The sequence below is a fragment of the Camelus bactrianus genome, chromosome X (genome assembly GCF_048773025.1).
Source record: "Camelus bactrianus isolate YW-2024 breed Bactrian camel chromosome X, ASM4877302v1, whole genome shotgun sequence".
Taxonomy (NCBI): domain Eukaryota; kingdom Metazoa; phylum Chordata; class Mammalia; order Artiodactyla; family Camelidae; genus Camelus; species Camelus bactrianus.
Window position 1 is genome coordinate 73646277 of NC_133575.1, and position 19962 is coordinate 73666238.

The following is a 19962-nucleotide window of genomic DNA, read 5'->3' on the forward strand; positions in this document are numbered from 1 at the left end:
TGCTACAAAATCTTAAATAAAAAATTTTTTTTTAATTTCATTGTGCCAGGGGAGTTTATATTTGGATATAATAATATTTTATGATTTTGATTTTTAAGCAAGTATTATAATTTTTATGATTTTGATTTTTAAGTAGGGAAATGAATGCTTGTCTCAATTTCCATGTCAAATATATTTAACAGTAACTCTAAATAAATGGTCTTGTGACAAGGTATGTGAATCCCTGAATGAATAATTTGTCCGAAGTTATCAGTATTGGGCATTAAGACAGTTGCAAGAATGGACCTAGATAGAGTCTTCTGGTTCATTCTGTTTATAGACCAATTTTCATTTATTTTTAAAACTAGGAGATCAAACCCAAAGTATATTTAAACAATGCGTCTATAAAATGGCTTTTTTTTTGTAAGCATAAAAGAATCAGCTATCAAAGAATTACTTTTTCATATATTTGATAATGGTTTAACATTTTCTCATGAATATGGCACACAACACAGAAATAAAAGTCCTGTTTTTTTTCTTTTTCTAGCTTGTTTTAGTCTGTGGACTCAATTGCTAGTTTGAAAGCAGTATTGGGCAAAATCATACCCTTTTAAAGAGCATATTTTGACATTGACAGTTGACTTATTGACATATGAGAAGGAAATAAGGATAAGTAAATGAAAACCAATTACAGCAACATTATTTAGTGTATATGGAAAATATAAAAAACAATACCTAATGTACAAAAAATGTTCATGTTAATTTACTGTTTTATGTATAGTGATGTAATGAATTCTGAAGCTTTGTATTATATAAAAACTTGAATGAAATTAGAATGTTAGATCTTCCTCCACAGATTGCCTCTATTTGTCCATTTTTTCTAAATAGAATTTAAAGATAATAACATTAAAATTGGGAATAGCACACTCATAAGAAATAGGAATTTTAAGGAAAAAATGGACAAGGAACAAGACTAGATATTGCACAGAGAAACGGAAGGATTCCATTTCTATTTCGAGGAGTAATGGCTTTTACTAGTGGTTTAAAACACTTTGTCTAAGTTTTTAGACTCTCAGAGCCTTTTATGTATTAAATACTATTTCTGTATTAAACACATTAAAAACTAAAAATCAGCAGCACTTATTAAGATGGTATCCGGCACTGTGGAGAACTTAGAAGTCAAGCATTAAGTCTGCACCAGAATTGAAATATGAGGAAATTTATAAATTGTCGGAGCCCATGTTTATCAGTGCTCTGTATGTTAAGAGAAGGAAGAGAGCCATGTGGACTTGGGGATGATAGACAAGGATTGAAAGTAAAATGATAATTAGATATGTTAAAAAACAGTGGCTTGCATTGAATGGTTCTACCTTATAGGTACTTATTTATAGTATGCATGCATTTCTGATATTATAAAGCAAGACAAACTTATATAGTTATCTATTAGTATATTTACACTGTACCCTTCAGTTTCCTGTGTGAAGTTCTTGAAGAATTAGTGATTTCTATCATGCATTGTATTCGTCATATTACCGTATAAGCATTATGATGGAGGTAAATCAGGAGAACATGGTGAGTACCCCACACTTCCATTGACCTTACACAAATTATACCTCTTTATAATTTTAGTGTCTCAGATACAGTACATTTATTTATGTAGTATTTCTCATAGGTTTTATGGGGATCATATAATGTTTTATGAAAATAATTCCAAGATACTATTTATTTATCACTATAAAATTGCACATTTTTTTCTCTCAGAAAATTTCAAGCCATTTGATTTCTAATTTAAAATTAGGGGAAATTTGATTGTTTCTCCTTGAATTAACAAGTTACCAATCTCTTAAAATTATTCACTACTTAATAGTTTCAAGATTTAATATCATAAAATAGTATTCATTCCTAAATGAGTCAATAATGAATTTTACTGCATCATTTTGTTTTATCCTTTTTTTGTCCCCTGCCTGTGAATCAGGTACCCCAGTCATTTCACTTTCTTAGATGCATGCATAGCTCAAGAATACTTTTCTCTTGCTCTAGACCAGCACTGTCCAATAGAACTTTCTGCCATGTTAGAAATGTTCTATAACCTGCAGTGTCTAGTCCTGCAGCCCTTAGCCATGTTTGTCTATTGAACATCTGAAATGTGCCTAGTGCAGCTAAACAATCGAATTTTTAATTTAGTTTAATTTAATTTTGTAGTTACGTATGGCCAGGGCAATTATACTGATCTGCAGAGCTCTAGGCGCTTATAGTCTAAATATGACTATCAGGTGGAAAAGACCTCTTTTTTTTTTTTTTCAGGGCACAATCACCTTTGCTTTTAAATTTTTGTTCTTGTGCCATCTATTATATCAAGTCCAGATACAAAGCAATTTTATCCTGAATAGCACTGGCCTTCATTTTCCAAGGTTGTCAGTTTATAGGAAGAATTAATGCAGCATGTGATCACAGTTTCCTAGAGTGAGTGCCAGTTAGAGCAAGTGTGAAATAGTTCTGGTTGTGATAGCTCATTCTATGATCTCCATTAAGGAGTTGAATACCTTTGCACAGGAAAAAAAGCTTTTCAGTATTTCGAATATTTCCTAGGCTAATAAGAAAATGTGAGGACAATATTATACATTTATTATCTATACAGAAATAGTGATTTATCTAAAATAATACAATGGCCATTTTTCACCCATTTTTCATTATTTCAAGTTGAAATCTTCACAATGTAAGTTGTAATTCTAAAAACCAAAAATATTTTAGGGGTTAAAGTAACACCAATGATTTGAGCCTCCGGTGCCTAATAGGAAGAATGATGTCCTTATTTTCTTTCTTCAGCAAACTTTTTCAAAACCAATGTGAAATCTATTTTTCAGACGATAACATTAAGGTTTTTTTTTACAAACCTTCATAAATAAGCAAAGTTCAAGTCATGTTTTTCATAAGCAGCACAAGAGTTAAATTCAAAAAATAATAATGACTGCAAACGCCTGAATAAAAATAACTATTTGTCTCCTTATGCATTAGTGTGGGACACGGTGAAAGAGACTGCCTTAATATGAGAGTAACTCTGACCACACACTTTGATTTCAACTGTTGTTTAATGTAATGGCATTTCACTTGGCAGGTTTCATTGAAGTTAACTGTCTGTGCCCAGGCACACATGTATACAAAAGGACATACTCCACAGTGGAACATGAAGATGATTATTTTCAGCATAAAAATGAAATCTCTCATGAATATTCCACAATTAGGATTTGGCTGGCATTTGCTAGTCCAGAGAACAAAACTGTATCCAACTCTGTAAAAATGGAACTTGTATAACCTTGATTTCCCATTTGACAGTTTCTTAAAGTCACTTTGCAGTCAATGCACTGCTTGATTTATAAAAAGGTAGCATAAAAAACTTCTTCCAATATGCTAGTCTGTTACTATGTGGAGGAAAGACTCTCTCTTCACTTATGGTGGGAAAGCATGGACTATGGTGAGTGAAGGCTAATGACAAAGGAAATCACTTTTAATTCTTTAATGAACCGAAGGGGGATTTGTGGTACTCCAAAGTTGGAAACACGATTTAAAAAAAAAAAAAAACAGTTTTGAATAATAAGAATTTACAAATACTTTGAAAAGGTATAGGATTTGTTAATTAATTTAAGTAATTTTTTTACTTATAGTTGGGAAAACTGCTTGCCTACGAACAACTTAGTGTAATTTGTAATGAAAATACCTGCAGGAGAAGATTGTGCTTAAAATACACTCTTATCAGAAAAATGTAGGTTTTTTAATAAAACAATGCACAATATAATGAACATATCAAGTTGTTATATATCATTCCTATTGTGTTTTGGAATCTTTGCCAGTCCTAGTAGTAATATGATCTTGAAAAATAGAGTTCAAAAGAAACAAACAAACAAAAAAATCAGAAACCTAAAGAACCAATAAACATTTCTCAAACACTTACGTGTTTGACACAGTGCCCATACACTGTTAAACTAAATATAAAGGCCTATTAATAAATTTTGTTATATATTTCAAGTAATTAATTTGCAATCAGAATAGAGGATTATGCTGTAAAATATTATGGATCTATACAATTACTTCAATGTAAAATATTTTAAATTGAAATTCATAAAGATGAAGTTTATACCTAAATTTCTATTTTTAAAGAGCTAAATCTTCATATATTATGTAAGTTTTTACACATAAAAACATCTAGTTTATAATTAACCATTTTGTACACTTTCAAGTGTACTAATAATATTGAAACTAGAACTAGCAGACCTCTAAATTTAGGATTTCTCAAATTTAGCAGGTGTTTTTGAATGCCCAAGTTGAAGTTTGAATGATTAATATTATATTTATATTTGGAATTAAAATGAGGTAAGACAAAGTTAAAGTAATAACCCATTACAGGCTTGAGGGATATTGTTAAATGAACAAAACATTTTCTTATGTGTTAACTTTGAAGAAAGAGAAAGGAAAAATAGAAATATTAGTGTATATAATTTGTCTTTGTGTGAGCTATTTGTAAATGCATTTGAACTGTATTTGTTATAGACACAATTTCTTCATGAAAATCAGGCTGATCCCAGAATATGAATTTATTGTACAAATTAAGAACTGACAAGAAGTAGTGCTTAATTTAATTCATAAATACTAATTCAGCTTTTAAAGCCAGAATTCTATCTTATTATTGTTCTGCCCTAAATTAAATGTATCAAAATGTGGCCTGTGTATGTCTCATTTATGGTTCAAATATTTTTCTATCCACTGATTCATCGATGTTGTTATTTTTAACTTGTCATCCAGCTTCTTTTGGTTTTAAGAAGACACAAAATGAAAATCACAGAAGTAATATTAAAATATGTGTAAAAGAATAAGAATTAGAAGGGATTTTTGCTGAACCTTTAAGCTGAGGAACATGTTATTAAGCAGTTGATTAACCAAGTAGCAAGATTGGTTTTTAAAAAGTTCCTATGTCAATTTGCTTGGTGGCGTATGATGTGTAGCCACTGATTGAGGATTTATGTCACCCCAAAGTCATCTTACGAGGAAAAGCTTTTTTGCCTCCCTGGGTGAATGAATGCAGCTATTAAGGATGGAAGTCATCTCCCTGTTCCTTGGAACAATAAGTTGATAGATACTATTCATTTTCTGATAACTAATACCTTATCTTGATTCATTTTTCAGACTATCAACTGAGATCTTGTTTTCAACACCGTTTCCAAGATTCTGGTGGTATATCTCATTTGCTTTTAACTGTTGGTTTTATTGCATCATGATTTTGATAAATTAGCAGCTGACACAAATAAAAAATATCCTAAGTCACTACTTATTTTTTTCTGGTTAGACCCACACTGTCTTATTAATTCATGGGAACAGGAAGTAATAAAAGTAATTACTTCTCTTACATATCTAAAAATCGAAATAGGGTATTCAACAAATTCCCAGTGAAGTCAGAAATTTTTCCCATTTATTTACTTACTTAAAACGTGATCTTAAAACATGATCATCTAGAGGATTTATAGAGTGTGAAATTATCTGCTTATTTGGTATAAACATTTACTATATAAATTAATGCCTACAGATATTCATATATACCACATAGTTATTATAAAGGTTAAATTAAATAACTGATTTGAAATTACTTAGAGCAAGTAAATTGCTACACCTAATGGAGATTATCCTTTTATCCTTAGTGAATCTAAGAATTATTTATTTTGATGATACGTTACTTATGGACCAAATATACTAAAATAATTAGTAGATACTGAAATAATCAAGATTAAATCTACCCCAAGGTGATAAAAGGATGTATGATGATGGACAGACATTATATTTTTGCCATATAGAATACATCTCTTGCTTGATTAGTCTTTAAAGCCATTTTTCAAATGCTCCCTAATTCATATATCAAAAACCCAGAAAAATTAACATAAAAGAGCAATCTTCATAAATTGTCTTACAAGTGATATTTGAGCATTGATTATTAACAGATTTGACACCCTGTTAGAGAACACTGCACTAACTACTGTGGAGTGCTAGACTGAATCAATAAAACAAACATTTTTTGAGAAGGTAGCAAATACTAATGGAATCCACTTCTTGGAGAAGACTAGACCCAAATGTGAATGAGTCTTTTGTGGAATAAAATTTAATAAAAATATCAGTTTTATAGAATTAAAGTACCCTATTAAGTCTTTCATTTTGACCTTTCAAGTTTCAGAATGTATAGGAAATAGTCATATCAAACAGGACAGCCAGTTGAAGTACGCCACTCTACTTGTTGTGGTCAAACCCTTTGAAAGTACTGAGTTTATCAGTTGCTCCAGTTTGTCTTTCTCCAGAAGTGGTTACTTTTCTTGCAATGCCCTAGATTCCTTCCTGTCAACCCAAAACACTACCTGATTGTTTTCCCAGTCTGTGAAAGAACTTTTGACTGCAAGAGTACAAGAACATAGAAGTGACTATATAATACATTATGGTTACTTAATTGTGTATTTTTGACTTCATGGGACATATAGTAATTAGAACGACGACAGCCAAGTGGAGTTAGGATCATGGAAAACATATAGATATTTCTTATTTTCATGTAATACCTACATTTGTACTATTTTTAACATTTTGTTACTGTAGCATGTAAGTCACTCGTTCATATGGAACTACTTTAAGTATGTTAGAAATTAAACACACAGCACTATAATAAAGGACAATGCAACAAATATGTCAGGGAAATGATGCATTGAAATTCTGACAAACCATTTGAAGATCACTTTTATGGTCTGAAATCTCTAGAACTGCATAAAGTAGAGACTTAGCTCCCTTACCTACTTACCTTTTGAGAACTAAACTGCTCAGAGACTATCAAATGAACATGCATGTTTGCTTTTCATAACTTAAAATTTCAGGGTTGCTTATTTTATTTCTGCTTTTGCTTTCTCTGGTTGTCATGATGCTGTCCCTTTAACTGTGACTGTTGCCTACCCAATCACTGTGCATTGCCTGTAAAAGCATCACTTAAACAAACACTGGCACCATTGAAGCTTGTAGAAAATTGTAATCCTCTGTATCTGCTTTCATTGTATCTCGCCTATCAATTTCCAAACTAACCACAGACTATAGTAGGAGTGAGATGGTAAAAGAAATTTAAGATTATCTTATCGTTTATTCATGAGAGAGAAAACTAGAGCCAAGTAAAGTTATGTGTGTAGGAATACTTTCCCTGAATATCTGAGTTAAATTCATCGTGTTTCCATAAAACTAAGCAGTGACTCTTTATATCCATATTTAGTAGCTAAATTTCTGTATCGGTCATGTTGACTGAAAAAAATGCACAACCTAAAAGTTGAAAATTATATTTTATTTGGTGGACTTTCTGAAGACTTCAAGCCCAGGAGGCAGCCTCTAAGAATAGCTCTGAGGGACTACTCCCAAGAGGAAAAGGAAAAGCCATGATATAAAGGAGTTTTTGCAACAAATACCAGGTAGTCGGAACATGAAAAGATTACTGTTAATTAAAGAAAACCAGGTATCTCAAGTTAAGGAATTTAGCGCTTTTGTGTATAGAAAGATGCAAGAGTCTGGGCTCATTGAAATCATTCCTTTGATATGCATGCACCTTAGCATCGTAGGACCAGTATCCTGTTCTTTCCCATCCTGAGTCCCCTCAGGGCGCACCGCTGGAGGCAGCGCTAGTGGCTTGATGGCTGTAACAGCCTTTGTTTACTGATGCAACAGGCAACATTTTTCATTCACAGTCATTCAGAGAATTAAACTCAGCATTTTAAAGGAAACCTTTTTAAATTTTAGAGATAACAATGCATTTTCAAGCGATAAATGTAAGGGTTAGACTCAAAATCTGGAATGGAGGTTATTGTATCATGCATGTTTACCCCCATAGAGTTAACTTTGTTATATTTGAACACTGAATTAAAGCCATTCTGGAATATTTATACTATCAAATATAAACTCTGTGAGGGCAGGGAGTTTTGCCTGTTTGTTCTCTGATTTATTCTCAGTGCCTGCAATAGTGCCTGGCATATACAAATTGCTTAATAAGTATTTGTTGAATACGTGACTAAACCTTCTTGAAATGAATTACTAACGAGACAATAAATAGTCCTACTAGGTTTAAAATATGTATATTTACCTAAGTTTTAGAAATTGCATTGTCTTTTTCCCCCCATTGTTTTTTCCTGATTTTTAAAACCCCTAAAAGAATTTCAACTGATGAAGCATATTTTAAAATGTTTTGGTTGACGATATTATTAAAGGTAGAGTAGAACCTATTTAGAATGGATTGGGAGAGGGAGACTGCTTAGAATTGGGTCACTTTCTTAATCCTTCCTCATGTACAGATATTGCAACATGCATGCAGTGTTTTTAAAAATGGTCTGTGGCATTCTTCTGCCAGTTGTAATAATGTGTAATACCTAAGGGTAAGATAAGAATAGACTGATCGTTTTAATTCTAATTGTCACTGTCCCATTTTTAGTTTTGCTTATGTTTGCATGGTATTTATAAAATCACACACATAGACACTCAATTTTTTAGATGTCCTAGATTCACAATAAGACACATGTATATGTATGCATATCAACTCAAGTAAGTATTAATGGGGTGTTTTTATTCTCACATTCACGGAGGAGTATAAGGCCAATAATTCACAAGAGAATGAATCATGAAAAGGTTTCTATATTATGTAATCCCAATGCTCATCATTGAGAAAATGATGCTAAAAATATCGCAGGCAATAGTCTTTTTGTGTTGTTTACTAGGATAGAAAATGTCTTCAGCATTAGCATTACTATTATACTTTACATTTTTTATAAATAACACTATCTGCTGAACATAGGAAGTGGTTGGATCCATAATATATAACTTTTAAATTCTATGACAAGAACTTACAAAAGGAAATGTTTCAGGATGATTTGGCTTATTTCTTGGTTCTGTTCATGACCGAAACTATCTGAATTGTTGCAACAAATGCATTTATTCCATTACTAATTGCAAGTAGGATGGCTTCTTTTCCCACTTTTGTGTCTTTAGGCCTGTCAATATGCATATTTCCTAAAATTATGTAATATAATATGTGGTCTGGCATAATTGGGTCATAATATCCATAGCAAATTATTTCTATCATTTCATGAGTCCTCTTGTTTTTAGAACTATTACTAAAATTTTTGTTAATTTTAAACTGGTTATCAATTACCAATAAAAATTGAGAAATTCCTTAATTAGATACCTGTGTGCATTAATAGTTTTCTGTAATGGATTTTTAAATGACCATCTGTCAACTGCTCCTTTAAAACTTCTGAATGCATCAATAGCTGCATTAATCCCTATTATAAAAACATAATGTCTGATAGGGTTAATGCAATGCACATTTCACTTTGTGTTTATATACTATATTACCTATAAATAACATACAGAAGCACATTAAAATGTTTCATGATACTAGATATTAAAATATATTTAATACATCAATTTGAGACTGTATCCAGCAAATCAAATTGAGACTAGGAATTCAGAATTAATAAAGGAAATTGCAGATAAAAATTGGCAAATTATAAAGAAATAAAAATTCCCTAAATTTTTTCGGAAGAACTAGAGAACTGAAATAAAATGGCAGATTTCAGTGAATGAAAAATGATAGCAAGGGCCGGAAAAGCAGCCAGAAAGATTGTTTCTTTTTTTGACTCTCTGTTTTAACTTGATATAAAGTCTTTTTAAATGCCTTTCTTATTTTTAAACCCTAGTCAAGCTGTTTCTTGTAGTTGGGTAATTCTTAAGCCAGTTTGTAGTTGTGAAAACCCATTTTTCACATGGGCTACTTCATGCCGTCTGTAAACATAAATTCTCAGAGTTGGGAAGTCTTTTAGTCCAGTTCTCTCATGGACTGTTTAGATGTCATCTAACAAATCATAAATATGTAGAGCTAAACTGGTGATCCATCTTCTGGATTAGGACCTCCAAAGATATGGAATTTACTCTCTCCTGAAAGCCATTTTTTTCCCCCAGAATGCTTTAATGGGCAGTTGTTAATGTTGATCTGGAAGTTGCCTCCCCTCCCTGTGTAATTTTATTTTTATTCTTGTTCCTCTCATCCAAAGAAAAACAACTTTAATCCCCTTTTCGCGTGATTGTTCTTCCATGTTTAGGCATTTGTCACATCAAACCTCCTCTCTGAAAGGACTTCTCTTCTTAATCCCAACGTTCTGAATCTCTTAGATTGATATATATTCTGATGTCCCGAGCTGAACACACAGAATATAGTATAAAACCTCCATTGCTCATAGAAGAATTGCATTTGAAAGTAGTATTATAACAAAGAGTAAATGATTACATTTTTGTGATTAGTAACAAATGTCTCTTCCTTTTTCCTTAACTACTGAATATAATGTTTTAAATCATTTTTATTACTTTTAGCTATCTTGTTATAATATTTTCTTTTATATATTTCCTCGGTGGTGAACACTTTCAGAAGCACTCTGGGTCTCTTAATTGCAGTAGGTATCTTGTTTAATTTACCTTTCATCTTAATGTAAAAATGCATATTAGATTCCAAGCAAATCTGTCATTAGTGTATTTAACAGTGTCGACTGTGCTAATACTTTCGTTTAACGATTTTAATTTAAAACTGAGCCTTTAGTTAACATCCGTTTAATGCTTGGCTTTAATAAGTCCTTCTTCTTTCTCTTCCTGTTCTCTTTCTTCTTTTCTTTTCTCTTTGACAGTATTCCGTGGACTGACACAAAGAACTATTACCATTGTGCCTGGTATGGACTTGTTGTCCGGGACGTATATATTTGCGGTCCTGTTAGCATGCGTCGTATTTCAGTCTGGCGCCCAGGAGAAGAACTACACCATCCGGGAAGAAATGCCAGAAAACGTCCTGATAGGCGACTTGCTGAAAGACCTCAACTTGTCGCTAATTCCAGACAAGTCCTTAACCACTCCAATGCAGTTCAAACTAGTGTACAAGACCGGGGATGTGCCACTGATTCGAATTGAAGAGGGTACCGGTGAGATTTTCACTACTGGAGCTCGCATCGATCGAGAGAAATTATGTGCTGGTATCTTGGTGGACTCGCGTTGCTTTTATGAGGTGGAGGTTGCCGTTCTGCCGGATGAAATATTTAGACTGGTTAAGATACGGTTTCTGATAGAAGATATAAATGATAATGCACCGTTATTTCCAGCTACGGTTATCAACATATCAATCCCAGAAAACTCGGCTATAAACTCTCGATATGCTCTCCCAGCGGCCATTGATCCAGACACAGGAATAAACGGAGTTCAGAACTACCAACTAATTAAGGTGCGTTTTAAAAATACTTTGTTGAAGAGAGCTCATTTTTTAAGGAATGAAAAAAAAAAAGGATCTCAGTGTACTTCTGATTTTGAGTAAGCCATCACCAGTTTTTCTTTTATTATTATTTTTTTAATTTGGGTGGGGTAATTAGGTTCACTTATTTACTTATTTAGAAGAGGTACTGGGGATTGAACCCAGGACCTCATGCATTCTAAGCGTGTGCTCTACCATTTGAGCTCTACCCAACCCCCACCACAGTTTTTCAAAGTTGAAGCAAAGCATAGTGGAGAAAATTTATCATTGCAGTTTTTGCATTTGCAGGGAGTTTATGAATCTTCACTTTATGTATATTCGTTTTCAAGCAGTTGTTTGCATTGCCATTAACAATCTACTATAGGGGTCAGACCAGGAGCTCAGCCCTGCTGCTTACAAATCAATAACTTACCCAATATCTTACTTTTAATCTGTCTGGTCATGATTCTGCTTCAAATTTGGTCTAAAGAAGCAAATCTAACATTAAGAATGAATCCACAAACCTATCCATTTTTCTCAGAGGTTATTTTAGACAGAAAGCTCTGTCTTGCCATTTGAAAAGATGCCAAATAAATTTATTTGAGGGGTGAATTGGACATTTTTCTTGCTAGCATTTCTACACATGTATAGAATAACATGAAAAATATTTTTCATGCTGATTTCAAATGAAGGTAAGATCTTTAAGCATCTCTTGAGTCACAAAATGAGATTAAATTTTAGCTGGGTGTTGTTAGTGTTAAATATTTTCATTTTGTTCCACTTCTTTGAAAACACAGAACATTTCCTGTAAAGGGTAAGTAAGTTTTTTAGCCAAAATTTTTTGCTTAACCTGAATAACCTGTTTTGGTTTGATTTGGGTCTTGGGGTGGGGAATGCAAAGGGAAGAATAGATGGAATATTTGATATTCTTTGAAATATGTTCAGAGGGACTGCATTTATCAAGTGAATGGGTGATTCTTTTTTAATTACCAATCTGGTATGTGGAAAACTCAGACTTGGGCATGTGAAATAGTACAATTCACTTGAATGATCTTGGCAAATGTGGAAAAGAACACGTGTGCAGATATAATATAGATGTAGTCGAGGGATTTTCAAAGTTTTATGAACATTTTCTGACTATTCACTACCAGATTATGACTATCATAATGACCAATGTTAAACAAGTATTCAAAGAACACATAAATAATATATTTTGATGTATATCATCTGGAGGTTTTAGCCTGGAGGATGTGTAATATTGGAAAACTTCTGAGATGATACTGATACGTTGTGAAGATCTGTTTGTTTATAAATACATTCAGGAATCAAACTCTGCAGATCTTTTGAGTGATTTCAAGTGAAATACAAATTTGTGTGTGAGTATAAGTAGCTAATGGGTTATTTCCCTTTGGTATAAAGAGAGGCATTAGAATATCTATTAAGGCTGAGTTAAATTCTGCAGCCGCCATCTTTTCTTGTTGCAGTTAGTATTTCATTATAATTGTGCTGCTGTATAATTTCTTATGAAAAGATACTACTCAGTGTGAGCTCAGAACAAGAGATTTTTACTCCAAAACACTATTAGTCCACAGAACACTTTTCTACTTTAGCTTGAGTTATAAAGGGAGGTACAGAGATTTTTACTTTACATGGTCAAGGAAGTTAGGGCATATTTTAAGTGTTTTCCCCTTATACCTACTCCTTTTGTTGTTGTTCTTGTTGCTATAAATGGAAAATGGATTTATGTGTCATTTTTTCAGTCAAGTTGTACTTTGTAACGCCTAGTGAATTAGGGTCTGGGTCGTCTTTCATTTTTGAGGTCATTCCATATAGATGCTCGTTGGAAGTATGTTCATAGCTTCTTTTCATAAAATAGAGATAGTTTCTTCTCTTGGTGAAAAAAAGAAGTAAAAACAGAAAAAGGATGGGTGATTTATAAATGAGCATTTTTAGGTAAGGTCCCTGCAATGGGGTCTCCTTATCTGATGAAATGGGAAAATATACAGGAGTCAGAAAGAAATGCATTACAATTTTGTGCTTACCACCGACTAGACAAGCTACCTCCAGCTTAATCTTTCTGACCCTTAGTTTCTTCAATCATTATGTGAGGATGATGATATAAATGTCACAGGGGCAGAATTGGGAAGAATAAGTACTAAGTAGAGGGAAGATACACCTGCCTAGAAGATTTTTGGAGATACTTTGAAACATTTGACTTATTAGAAATGTGAGGCTTATCACTTTAAATAGTAGGTTGTGTAGCAGAATGGGTACTATTTCTAAAGTAACACTGTCCAATAGAACTTTTGGCAGTGATGATGGAAGTTCTATAATCTGTGGTGTCCAATATGGTAGCTACTGGCCACATGTGGCTATGGAGTACTCGAAATGTGGTTAGTTTTACTGAAGAACTGATTTTTTAATTTTACTTAACCTTAATTTTAATAGCCACATATGGTAGGTGGCTACCATATTGGACAGCACAGTGTAAACAAAGAAAAACAGTTTATTAAGAAAATAAAACTTGACATATTAAAATGAAAACGGGACCTTACCAAATTTAAATTAGGAATTAGTAATAGGATCTCTCCACTCAACTGTCTTGACAATTGTGTTATTTTGAAATGCAGTGTTTTACTAAAAGAATAATTTTGTCATGTCTCCCTCAGGGCAGCTTAACAAACTTTCAAGAATTTCTGATTTGTCTTGAAAGCTGCTTAACAAATTCAAATAAAACAAATAAACCTACTAGCATAATTTAGGTTTGTTAAGTCTGTTTTCATTTGAATTTCTTTGAAAGGTTGTCAGCAAGTGACAGAAAGACAGGCTGACTAGATGAGTCTTAGAAATAGACATGCTCTAAAATTTCATTCTGTTTTAGAATGTGTAATAAGCCAGAAGTGAACTATATGATGTATCTAAAGTACTTGGGCATTTGTATGACCCCATGGGCAAACACTGTCCTGACTACTTGTTAAAAATAATGCCTACGGAACACGGAACATAGCCCCGGGCTTGCAGAGGGCTGTGACATGGGTTAACGAGTGCACTTTGACTTACAAGAAGGTCCTACCATGAAGGTGGTATGTATGCTGGGGGGGAAAGGGAGGTTAAATAAAAAGAAAGAAAAGAAACATGTTATGATTCATTCATAAACTTTAATAAATGTTACAATTTGAAAGTACATAGGCCAACCATAATAATTTATTTTAAGATACCATCTATACTGCAGAATAAGATGAGAATTTAATTAATAATAGCTTGTTCCGTTGTTGTTGAATAGACAAGACTAGCAAAATCACAGTTTATCTTAAGTAAGGAAATATAAAATTTATATGAAAACTTCAGATAACAAAGGGAAGGAGGGGGAGATAAAAAAAATTCTAGAGAAAATTAAATCAATTTGAACATGAAAGTGTCTTGCTATCGACAATTCTATATTAATTAATTTAAGGTAATTAACTGAAAATAGAGGCATTAGATAAATGTATCAATATGTATACAATAAAAAGTACCATAAGACAAAACATACAATATTGATCTTCAAAACTTTAATATTTATTTTAATTTATGCATTTGATGGTATTAGGTGTGCTTTGGCATAACCAGTAATAATAACCACTATTATTCCACATTTTAAATATTTGCAAAACGCATTTCACAGTAATAATTTATTTTGCTTATGATCATATGACTAGTAAATAATAGAATTGGGAACCAGAAAAAGGTCTTCTGACTCTTAAATTTGATTGACAGACAGAAAGACAGTTAAATAACCTTGAGGGTGGGGATCACAGCAAGTGCATAATTTAACAAGAAGGAATAAGAGGGGAAAAAAAGAAAAAGAAAGAAGAAAAACAAGAAAGTGAGGCATGAACTAATGACGTGATTATGCTTAGTACAAAGAAAATTCTGTTAAAATAAAACTTGTCTGTGTGACCTTGGCAAGGTTAATTTTCAACTTTTTGAGAGGTTAAGTTACTCTAAAAAAAAATCATCTATAAAAGTTTTCGATGTGAATTGCCACTTAAAAAATCATCCTGAAGTGAAATCTTCCATTTTCCCTGTTTCAAGTGAAGACATACTATAATGAGAATTCATTCCCCTTGATATTTTGATATAATTTCCCTTAATGTGCACTACCTGTGCTAAAGATGTATAACTATATGTATATATATATACACACCTGCATATACACACATGATGTGTATGTGTTTATATATGCCATTTTAATATTTTATATGTCATAAATATATTATTGTATTAAATGTTATTAAATAATATATTTTTAAAATATATATTCTATATAGTATCTATACACTTATCTTAGTGTACACTATATATATGTATATAATTATCTGCATCTATGTATCTTCTGTCTATATCTATATCTATATCTATACCTCATTGAACCCTTGGAGTATTTGACAGAGTTGTTGTCCAGGAGTAGGATATTACAATGTCTCTTTAACTTTCACTTTATTATTCTGATGGCCTGTTATTTATAAAGCTTTTTTTTTTTCCTTTTCTAAGTCTCATTGTCAGAGAGGCCAGGAGTTTCACAAATAGAGATATACTTCAAGCACCCAGTCTGACTCAGGATATGTGCATAAACCACAGGGTCCTACTTCTTCCCATGGTTGGAACTCAGAGGAAATTATTTTGTGTAATGATATTACATGTGTCTTCATTTTCTGCTTCAGATGTTCATCTTCCCTTACATATATCAGCAGTAATATTTCTATAATAGCCCAGTGACAGCATGTTGATTGGTTCCCTTGAGGCAGGCATGACGATGTTTCAAAGGTTGACTGTGCTGACGGAGCGTGAAGATCAAGTTTTTCTCAGATTGGTGATCCCACTCAAAGCCCTGACACACTTTTGCCCATCCCATAAAGCATCTTCATCTCTCCCATCAAGCTCAGTACAAAATTTTAATCTTGGACAGAGTATTTTCACATAATCAAGATTTGAGCCCTTGTTTCTATTTTATTTAAAGCAAGATAGATTTGGTTTTACTTTTAAAACTAGATGAGAACTAAACATCTCCCCTGTTGATCAAGAGCTTGGATTTACACAACCAAGGTTAGACTTAGATTTACTTTGAAATCTGGGATTAGAAGATTCAAATTGTGAAAACTTCATCTACCATTAGATTTGGTAACCTTGAATACAATTTCCAAGAATGAGACATCAAATAATATATTGTGGAGACAAAGAGCAAGCAAACTTTATGATTCTGAAGGAATTAATATTTCTTTAACATATGTAACCATAGTTCAAAGTAATGTGTAGTATCAGAAGTGAATAAAGGTTCATTAAAGCCATTGCAGGCATAATATGCTATAACATGGGGGAGGGTATAGCTCAGTGGTAGAGTGAATGCTTAGCATGCATGAGGTTCCAGGCTCGATCCCCAGTACTGGCATTAAAATTAATAAACCTAATCCCCCCACCAAAATATGCTGTAAGAGTGTGTTTAACTGCTTTTGAAAGCATCGTTGCCTCTAAAAAGGCTCAGAAGAGTTTGAATATAGTGATTTCCTCATTTTTCAACTATAACCTGAAGTTTCCTTTAGAATTTAAGGTTTAAGATAACTTGATTTTATATTCTCTGAATACTGTGATGTGCAGCTTAACATTTTTGATCTGTGTTAAAAAGCAAAAGAGATGACAATCAAATGCTAATGACTATTAGGTCCCTGAGAGCTGGGGGTTATTATCAGAGTGCACTCCAGTGGGGAAAAGTGACAACATAAAACTCATTCTCTTCATAAATGGATCTTTATTAATGCTGTCAGGTCTTATTAAAATGAGAGTGTGACACTAATAGGATTAAGTAACTTTTGACTTCATTGCTATTATCAGAGTCCTGGTTAATATTCATAGTCCACTAATGCCTTTCATTAGACACACGTGTTATTAGGAGTTTCCATAAAACACATACATGTAGGACACTTTATATAGCTCAATTCTAAAATTTGTAAATCGAGACTGAGGTGCAAATGTGTCCCCAAGTTTGATTAATTTACTCACATTCTGCCCTTTGACCTGATTATAGCAACTAAGAAATACTGCAAAATTTTATGTTGATTATTATTGGGCACAGATCTTTATTCTATTGTTCACTGTATCTAGGTAAAAAAACAATTTGATGCTTACTTAATCTTGTGCATGCCAAAAGGAATGACTAAACTCTAAATAAATATATGTTTACAAAAGACAAAATTATTTGGTATAGAACTTCTTAATGAAAACATGAGGTTTGGTTATACAGATCTACTTGGTTCCCATAATTCTGATCGATGCTAATAATCTAAGATAATAAATGTCCCAATGTGGGTAGTTAGTTCAGCATAAATCATTCTTTCTGTCTACACTGCTTTATACCGACTATATAACAACACTCTTAGTGAACTAAAGTATGATCTTTGATTCACTCTTAGACCAAAAAAATATTGATGGATTGGTAAAGTTTTTGTACCAGAAGTGGTAACTTCTTGCTCATAAGTGATGATAAAAGCAATAAGGTTCATTTTGGGGGAAAATGCCTGACTTTGATTTAATTTGATCAATAAAATAATTCATATAGCTTTATGCTTTCATCAAGCTTTATGTTTTTATGTAAATTTGGGTGAGTCTTTGAAGAATTATTCCTCAGCAAAAAATATAAAATATATGTGAAAAGTAGTTCTCACTTCAAAATCAAATACCAAAGAAATTAATATTCTCCCTTTGCAATTATCAGCTTATAGTCATCTTCATTAAAATCAGTAAAAAAGTGTGAATAATTCAGTAGCATAATACATCAACTAAATTGCTTTGACCACAAATTAAATCTTAGTATGTATTTGTTGAGGTGTCTTTTACTTTCTGAATGCAGGTAGAAGATAACAGAGGAAGGAAAGTATTAGGTTCAATTTAATTGTAAAACACAGAGCTTAAATAACTATTTTTGAAATGTTCTTTATACATCGGTCTTTTGCTTGCAGAAGTTAATATAGCTCCACCAATATTATTCTATAAATATGTGATAACAAGTTTTACCCATAAAATGTTAAATATTCATTACTAAAGAGCTCAGTGCATCAGAATAGAATATCCATGTGCATGCACACAGAAATCTCTATCTTTTAGCAACTAAAACAATAAAACTATGCTTGTCCATGTATTTTTTATTTGCTATGAAATGTAAGATGTAATTCTAGATGACCCTTCATTAAAAAACCTATTTTTTTAATGCACTGAAAGAATATTTAATGGTATGATATGTTAATTGCTGCATGTTGACATCTGTAAACTTGCAGGTAAACTAAGAAAAGTAGGGCAAAGATATATAAGAGGAAATACATATAAATGACCTTTTGAAAAAAGTAATTTTAAACTTTGTTTCATTAAATAAAACAAAGAATTTAAAAGTCGAATATTATAAAATGAAGTTTGGGGTTATCTAACCTAATTTACATTTGTCCTTGAGATCTCATTTAATCAGGAATTTTATTTTATGGAGAGCGTTCTCATGAACATTTCTCATCCTTTTGCTTATTTTGAATATAGAAGTCCATTATTTTAAGCTTCTTCAATAAAAGGAAGTAAAATTCTAAAGAATGGAGCACTGATCTACTAAATATTGTCTTAGTCGTAACAGTAACTAACTAATACCTTAGTCTAATTCCAGTCACCTAAATTTAACATATATTTAATGAGTGCCCAGTGTACAAAGTCTTGAAGGATAAAAATATGTTTGAAAAATAGTCACTGTCTCCAGGGAGCTTAATAAGAGGCGTTGCAGGGAGTATATTTTTACACTAATGATAGTAAGGAGGAAAGCGTATTTATTATATGAAAAGAACATTTTATCTTGAATTGGTCATTCTGCCACTAAGAACATGGAATTGTTTTTAAGTCTTCATATCTTCAGAAAAGTAAAAATTTCTAAATCTACTTTTAGTAGATTTTCACCCAAGACTTTCATTAATTTATGATATTTTATTTTTTACTAGATCTGCAATTATTGCTGTGATACTTTCCGCCGATGTTTATCTGCAAAACAGTTTTGAAATTGGAAATAAAATCTTTTTGATGAACATGCTGTTTCCTATGCTAATGGTGGTAATTACATGAGCCTTTCTATAACCTTAATTCTCAAACTTGTTATCTATGCCTCCAATTCCTCTCCCATATAATGGAGAAAATGAAAACCATCCTTATCTAACAGGCAGGTATAAAAATGAACGAAATAAGAAAAAGATACAAAATTTGCTGAAGGCCTTGAAGAAAAGTGTTCTAGAAAGAATAGTTACTGGTTTTGCACTACAGTTTAACTGTACAGTCTTCCCAATTTTTTTTACAATTATCCTTTATTCTCTTTAAAAAGCTTATTTTACCACCTAAACTTTTCATACATATTTTATATATGTATACAGAGAAAAATATGACAACATGATTCTCTTTCTCAGTCAATGCCACTGGCTCCATGTTTATTTCTGGCCCTAGTTCAATTTAAAACAAACAAAATACCATTTACCTTCTTTAGCTTGCCTCTTGAATCAAATGTTTCCTTCTCTTCATTTGTCTTTGCCTCCTCCTGGCCCTCCATATGACTCTTGATACTGCTAATGTGAATACTTTCTCATACACAGCTTCTACCATCTGGAATTGCTTTATTT

The 19962-nt window shown here is 32.3% G+C and overlaps 1 protein-coding gene across 4 annotated transcripts in view; it reads left to right on the forward strand.

Annotated features, from left to right (window-relative positions):
• PCDH11X (protocadherin 11 X-linked) overlaps positions 1–19962 on the forward strand; it is a 594276-nt gene that overhangs the window by 33547 nt on the left and 540767 nt on the right. For all 4 annotated transcript variants that reach the window (XM_010952652.3, XM_045515025.2, XM_010952653.3 and 1 more), the window contains exon 2: positions 10704–11287. In XM_010952652.3, coding sequence (XP_010950954.1) covers positions 10748–11287 — 540 coding nt within the window. In that variant the 5' untranslated portion in view covers positions 10704–10747. The remainder of the gene's footprint in view (positions 1–10703; positions 11288–19962) is intronic.